The sequence below is a fragment of the Cebidichthys violaceus genome, unplaced genomic scaffold (assembly GCF_023349555.1).
Source record: "Cebidichthys violaceus isolate CVI_PGR_0920_01 unplaced genomic scaffold, fCebVio1.0.p SCAF_9, whole genome shotgun sequence".
In the NCBI taxonomy this organism is placed as follows: Eukaryota; Metazoa; Chordata; class Actinopteri; order Perciformes; family Stichaeidae; genus Cebidichthys; species Cebidichthys violaceus.
Window position 1 is genome coordinate 17,387,407 of NW_027176975.1, and position 7,829 is coordinate 17,395,235.

Consider the following 7,829-nt stretch of genomic DNA (forward strand, 5'->3'; position numbering starts at 1 on the left):
ACTAAATCTAGAAGATGCATTAACCTTGGGGGCAGGAATTGTACTAGAATAAGTGAAAGAAACAGGATTGAGTAACAGAATTTAAGTGACCGAAATGATAGAACTCTTTTTTTTGTTTGTTTTATTTTATTTGTTTTGTTTTGTTTTTGTAAGGGGATAGATACTCTGGTCCACACTCCAATACAGTAGGTGGCGGAAATGCACCTTTCACTGGATGCCATCCGCCATAAAACTTAAAAGAAGAAGAAGAAGTGGCACAAAAAATAGAACAGAATAAAAACAATCCAGGCGGGTTTTGATGACGTAACTCCGTCGCGTCATACACACGCGACAAAAACAAACCGTCGCAGGTCAGCTAGCTAGTTAAACGTCGCTGTTAACCATGAACGGCTGCGTCGTTAGAATGACTGTAGTGTTTTGAGGGTGACAATGATTTCGGTGAGCTACATTCTGCTGTGCGGACAGCTGCTGCTGCTACTGTCGGTGATTCTCTTACAATGTCTCGAAGGAATTCACTCGCAAAACTCCTCGACGGCGGAGACTCCGGCTGCTTCTCCTACCGCGGTCCCATTCAGCGGGCAGCCGCCGGAAATTGTGAAAGACAATATATCCGGGGACAATACGAATAATACAGAGCACTACGAGTACAGACCCCCGTCTCCGGTCGTCCTCTGCAGCTATCTGTAAGTAACAGGAAGCGGCACAGTAGTCTGGGTAGGATGCTGCCGCTGGTATGCTAGCTAACGTTGATGCTAAGGCTAACGTTGATGCTAATGCTAGCTACGCGCGGCTGCTGTTGTGAGAGCTTTCAGAGATCTGTCAAATCGCGCTCACGTATCCATCAGCAATCCACTTATGCTCCCCAAAGCAGCGCTGTTTCCAAAATTAATACTGTTCTTAAATCAACGTTAAACTCATAATGTCACATAATACGATATGAGTATTGTCTTTGTCCAGTGTGAAACAGCTGCGAGCTGCTGTGGACCACAGGGACTTAAGCATGAGAAGAGGGTTCTGTGTTGGTGATTTGTTGTATGCAGAATGTACCGTGAGGTCTTATGATAAACGACGGGCCTGTCATGTATGCTGTGTCATGCTATGAAGCGAGATTAGAGAGGTCGAGCCTAAAACCAGAGGTTTTTAATGTTACAAAGGCCGTTTAAACATTGAACCAAACCACACCCCTTTTTGTATTCATCTTATCTGTATGTATATATACTATATACTGCAAGACTCAATGTGTATACTGCAGATATCTGTCATTTAATTTCTTCTTGGTCAATAAGAACATTTCAGACATCCACAATGTCATTTCTTACTACCCACGATTGTCAGTTTAGATATCCACGTTGACGTCACTCTCTCCATTCATGTGTATTGGGCTGTCAGTTTCAGATATCCACAATTGCATTATTGATAACAACAATAGAATAGGAAAAACTCCCATATTTATAGGATTTACAATCCAGTTATTACTAATCATAACTGAAGTGAGCAGTTTTGTCATATTATCTTTTTGGGGGATATCTTTTCTGGATACCCCCAAAAATAGATAATAATATGACAAAATGACTCGCGTCACTTATGACTAGTAATAACTGGATATATAGAAGTTGCTCCTATTGCAGGTGTCAAAAAGACAAGTGTGGATATCTGAAAATCTGCAATGATGTTTTGTATTGTGGATATTCAAAATGACACAATAAACATCTGGCAGGGTTTTTCATTTTGGATATCTGTAATTCAAATGATTATCGTGTCATTTTCATGGCGGTGGCGTACCAGCTCACACCCGTCACTCTTTATCTTCCTTCACACACACGATGCATGATGCAGACCAGAGGAGTTCATCGTCTGTCAAGACCCCGTCGATCATTCACAGAACCACAGCGCCTTCCTGGAGATGGGCCACGGTTGTGTCGGGGTAAGTGTCGTTTTTTCTTTCTTTGTTTTAAAGAACATGTGACATTGTTAATCTCCCAGCACTTGATTTTTTTTTTTTATTCTTTTTTTTACCACTTCTGTCTTGTAGTGGGGGGGCCAGACTCAGAAAGAGGTGAACCACACACGGGTTCTCTGCTTCGCCCTGGACGGTATTGAGTGTGCCGGAGACCGAGAGTTCCTCAGAGGAAACGTGCCGTGCATCAAGTAAGGGACATGTTACGCAAAACAGTATTTATTGTCTTAATACTTGAAATGCATGCTCACGTTTTAGAATCCAACCTTTTAAATCAGCTGATGTTTAAATTTGATATCCAGGTAAAATCTAAATTATCGTTTGCTTTTTGTCATATTCTTCGGCTTCACCACTTAATGGCTCTGTAAAGGTAAATATCTATAATCTCATACAGTTATGTGATGATAATGTCTTCTAAAGTTTCAAGACGTCTTGCAAACATTTCCTTTTTTTTTTTTTTTTTTTGGCCATTCTGGATATATTTGAAGTTCTAAAAGCTGCCTGTCCAAATAACTGCTATCTAGAATTGAGTGTCTGTTTTGGTAATGAGTTAAAAATGTCTGGCAGCAGAGGCTGAACACAGTATACACAGCATACACATTTTGACTGATACACGCACTCAAAGTATTGGTAGAGCAACTCGGACAAGATTATAGATTTACCTCGTAAAGACATGCAGTATTACTGTTGGAGCCCAACAGTAATACTCCCAGATCTACAAATAGTCACCCGGTTCATTCAGACCAACGTCCGTGGCATCGGAACGTCGCCACTAGAGGGCAATGTCTACAAATGTATGGAGCCGCCACTCTCCCGTTTTTGCATTCCTGGCTTCATTTGAAATGTGTTTGTATCATCTTTGAATATCGGCACAATGATTGAGGTTCGTGGTATTAAATATCGTTAAAATAACCTCTTGCACAGATACACCGGCCACTACTTCATCACCACGCTGCTGTACTCCTTCTTCCTGGGCTGTTTCGGGGTCGACCGCTTCTGTCTGGGCCACACCGGCACCGCCGTCGGGAAGCTGCTCACCCTGGGGGGTCTGGGGATCTGGTGGTTCGTGGACTTGATCCTGCTCATCACCGGCGGCCTGATGCCCAGCGATTCCAGCAACTGGTGCACCTACTACTGAGTGTGACTGAGGACGGGGGGGGGGGGGGTCTCTGTCAGACAGTCAGTTAAACATTGAGAACTCCCTTGATGGGGCCTCGGCCTGCCATAGTTGTGGACCTGTGGGCTCTGCGGTGCAAAGTGGAGTCCAGGGACATCGTGAGGACTCCTAGAGGATTCCCAGGATCCTCTAGGATCAATAAGGAATCTTTTCATTTAAATTGAATCCACTTGAAATGTCCGACAGAATGCAAAAGAATGTCTAATGTACTTTTTCACGAGTACATCAGACGGTCTCTTTCCCACCTGTAGACCAGTTCATATGGTCCAGACCAGGGACATGTTCTTGCCTCTCAGTCCTGGTCTGCTTCATGATGACTCTGCTTCTAAGATGACAATCAGTAGATGGATCTATAGGTAGTGTGTGCTGAATGAACACGTCCAGCATCAGAACATCAGGTGGCTTTACTGCTTGGAACCGGACCGTCTTAAAAAAGGAGGGTCCTGGTCCAGTTGTTTAGTCCGCACCAGAGAGGATCCAAGAGGACTCGAGAGTGAAAGCACGACCGACCAACCACAGGTTCCGGTGGTAGTAAATATGTCATTTTAGCACACTGCTCTCCCTCTGTACCTGTTTGTAGCTATGATGCTCGCGGTCCGGTTTCATTATCAGTTTGTTTTTGTGACACCAGAGAACACAAATAAACACACACGGCTCAGTGAAGTGCAGCATGACTTGCTGTCATGAAAATAGCCAGTGTGAACACGACCGCAACTAAAAGGCAACAATGTTCCTTTTCTCCTCTCTTCTCTTCGTTCTGACCAACTGAGCTGAACTACTGGTGTGAAAGTGAAGCACATCATGGTCTGCGGTCCCAGTTTGGGAATTTGATGAATGTTAATGATAGAAAATACAATTAACTGTCAGTGTACCTTGGAATCCACATCTTCTGCACCTACTGCACTCCTAGTTTTTGTGGTAGCCTAGTTACACAGTCACTGTTGGCATACATAGTAACTCTCAAAGAATCCTCCGTTCCAGTTAAAACTCTGAGCAACGGTCTCATAAATATCCCCAGGTGGAGTCGTCACCGTAGGCTCCCACATTCTGTGCTTCCTCTGCCGCTTCAACGTGTCCCAACTGTCCTCGGATTGATTGGACATTTCATCCTCTAGCAAGCAGGAACACAGAGCTTACGATGGACAGGGTGTCCCGTTGATGAGGTGGTGATTCAGTGTGTTTTCCAGTTATTTTGCCCGAGGAACATTTTTAAGACTGGGCAAGCTGTAAATTCCTTTGCCTGAGGAAAAAAACCTAGATCTGCTCTGTGTGAGAGGGTTTCCCTCCTGTTCCGACCCTGTATCAAATGTCTTCAACTAAAACTAATGTAGTTCTGACTCGGGCCTCGCATAAAATATTCAGATCTTCCACTTTGTTAAGTTTCTCATCTTTACCTGAGCTGAAGGTTTATGTGCTCCTTCATAGTTGGAGCAGGTTTCAGTTTGCGAGGATCCTTAAAAGTTGAAGGAGACGCGATCGTCAAGGTGTCGACTCTTCTCACGCAGCTGCTCTAATCAGCTTCTGTTTTCAGCTGGCTGAACTGCTTTTGTGGGAGGAAACATCGAGACGCAAGTTTCCACTTAATTCCCGATGAGGCAGTTTATATGATGTGTTGAAATATGTGCATGAGATCTTTCCTTTCATGTGGATGTGATTCTCTCTCCTTTAGATTTGCCCTAAACGAGGATGAAACATACGGAATGTTAATGTTCTGGAGTCTCTTGAACTTGTAAGATATTGTATATAATATTTGATCCGCCCAACAGAAGCTTTTATATTCTTTGACTTTAATGTTCTATGTGCGTCTTTGCCTGACGTCTTTAATATGTTAACTTTCTTGAGTGTCATGTTGATTTGACGTTTTTTTTTGCCTGAAATAAAATAAAAATACAAAAAACACAAGTCAATGTGTTGCATTTGAAATGAAGTTGAGGGATAGGGGTTCAGGTTCTACCAGATTGGGCTGTTGTGCATCTTTACTGTGCCCTCCAACTTTTTAATTAAAGCTTCATGTGCTCCTGGAGAACCCAACTTCCTCCTGTCGCCACAATGAGAAGCAACTCAATGTGTCTCATGCTGTATTCATCGCTGTTTGCCGCCGTTATGACTCAATAAAGGAGGCTCTGGTACGGCGCGTTCTCTCGGTTTTCTGGTGAGATGAATGGGCAATTCCACGGTGGAACGTCAAGACATTGTTGTCTCTTCTCTGTGCTTCAAGGTATCGACGCAGGTTACAAGATTGGGTTGATTAGAGCACCATGAGTTCCTCCGGTGATGCAGCACGTGATCAATACTCTGAACCAAACTAAACACATTTTTGAAGAAACATAACTGTTGACTTCGAGTCACCTGGTGGACATTTCATAACATGGAATCGCATTTACTTTTGAATATCACTGTCTTTCCTATTAGTTAAAAATATTTATAGACCTTAGATGGCGTGATTCAAACCAGGAAGTGTATTTTACTCATGACTGATGCTTTGTGGACTGCAGTTTTGAAGCCTCGAGTTTGCCATCTTGGATGAAGGCCTTCGCTATCTTCCAGTGAACGGAAGTGACCATATTTGGAATGCAGAGGAGTGATGTAGACGCACCATATACAGCTCTGGCAGTGACCTGTCAATCACAAGGTAGCCCCGCCCTAAAGCATACCCTGCTTTATGGTCTGTTTGACTCTAAATGGACCATAATTTACTAAATGAACATCATGCTGTGTTGAAGATTTGAAACTAGAAATTGAGACCATAAACTCATGTTTACAATGTTTACTGAGGTAATAAATCAAGAGAGAAGTAGAGTCATTTTCTCATAGACTTCTATACAACCAGAGGAGTCGCCCCCTGATGGTCACTAGAGAGAATGCAGCTTTAACACATGAAGCTTTGGCTTCACTTTTCAATAACAGAGGTTGTCGCCTGGGCATGCCCAGTCGGTGCGCTATGCGTACCAAGTTTTGATAACAAGTGACAAGTGTTGATCACAAACCAAAGTGAGTTTACAAGTCCTCTGTTGGACGCGCCTCATCTCTGCTTCAGGGGCTAGCAGCGTGAGGCTACATTAGCTGCGTGTAGCATAACACGCTCAAATCTCCAACTGAGCTGTCTGAGTTAAATGGCATTGTGGGTAATGTAGGCACAGGGTTTTGACAGAATAACGTATGGAGGAAAAAGATTGTCCACAGTGGGTCTGAGGAAGTTGAAGCGGTGGGTGGCGTGTTCTTTCGTTGTCATGAACTCTCACACACTAGTTTATTTTGACTCGATCCCACATACACCGTGCTGCTGTCGGAAATACTCACTAGAGCACCATATGTGGGTTAATCCGCAGCTGAAAATATTCCCAAACAAAGTAACAATTGTTAACTACACTGAGCAGCTGTTTCAGGGAAATGTCTGAGCCTATAAAAAAGTACTATATAATTGTGAGCTTTTTGTAAGGATTGATGTCTTTGTTAAAGCTACTGTAATTCATTGTTCAAAGGCAGAGACTACAAATTAGTATGAGGGTAAACTACTACTGACATATACTGTATATTGATAATAATGACAGCTGCAATCTTTTCCCTAAAACACTATGTTGATTTATCCTTTACTTTTCCAACCATCAGTATTACTCTTACATTTATGTACACAGGTAACATTCACCATCAAAGAAATACATGTCGAATCAGCAACTGTACAATGAACACACAACTCTAAATACACAAACCACCAGACACACTGAGGATCAATATGTTCACACTGACCAAAAGATAAGTATTCAGTACTATTTTCGAAAAATAGTACACAATTTTTCAATAAGAATACAGTGTATATACAGTGATAGCACTTTGCTTTCATTAATACAAGCATACCACTGAGCTTCAGAGAACGGCCCTGAAAGAATGTCAATGTGAATGTGACTTAAATGCCCGAACTTCCGACAGGATTTGTGCAACAATCCAAGTACTGCCATCGTGGCACATAACATTCAGTTTGATCAGCTCGTAGTGTAATATATTCTATATAATGGTTTCCACCTGGAAAATCCTCTTAGTGTTTTTTAAATGAGTTCTGAGGAAATGTATTATTCCATATATTCCTATATTTAAGAAAAATGTTACCTGTTATAGCAACAGTTTGAGGCTCAACTATGTATTTGAACTGCATTTCCATGTTTCAGTACTTTTACTCAATCTAAATCATGTTTAAGTAGGTTCTAGATTATATTGACAGTGGATGTTAGATCTTGTCCCTTTTCGTTTCAACAGCAGGTCTATAAAATAACCTTTATCATCGGTTATGCAGTAAAAAGAGTGTTTTATGTCGCAGTAAATATACATGAACCTCATGACACTTGAACAACAACCATCCAGCTCATGATTTTCCATCACGAAAATGAGGATTTTTCAATGGAAGTCATTATATAAAAAGTCACACAGCACTTAATACGTTCACAACACTGTTAGTCTCTAACCGTATCGTTTTGGTTTTCTTTGGCTGTTTGGATATGAGTGTGTGAGATTTGTGTGTCCACCCCAACACATTGAAGGTGAATGGAATTCCTTTTAAAAAGTCAACAACACCTGGTTCTATTTCCAAGAACCACTTATACAAACAAGTTTGTTCTTAAGTGGCTAGTACGTGTGATTTAAAGGGCCAGTGTGTAGCATTTAGGTGAATCCATCAGCAGAGATGGAATATATTATACTCAT

The 7,829-nt window shown here is 41.9% G+C and overlaps 1 protein-coding gene across 1 annotated transcript; it reads left to right on the forward strand.

Moving 5' to 3' along the window:
* Nucleotides 1-317: 317 nt before the first annotated feature.
* Nucleotides 318-5,036, forward strand: tm2d2 (TM2 domain containing 2). Its single transcript, XM_068704052.1, has 4 exons — nt 318-683; nt 1,837-1,924; nt 2,033-2,148; nt 2,882-5,036. Exons 1-4 carry the CDS (start codon nt 430-432, stop codon nt 3,093-3,095), a joined length of 672 nt encoding a protein of 223 aa, XP_068560153.1. The 5' UTR covers nt 318-429; the 3' UTR covers nt 3,096-5,036.
* Nucleotides 5,037-7,829: the final 2,793 nt, after the last annotated feature.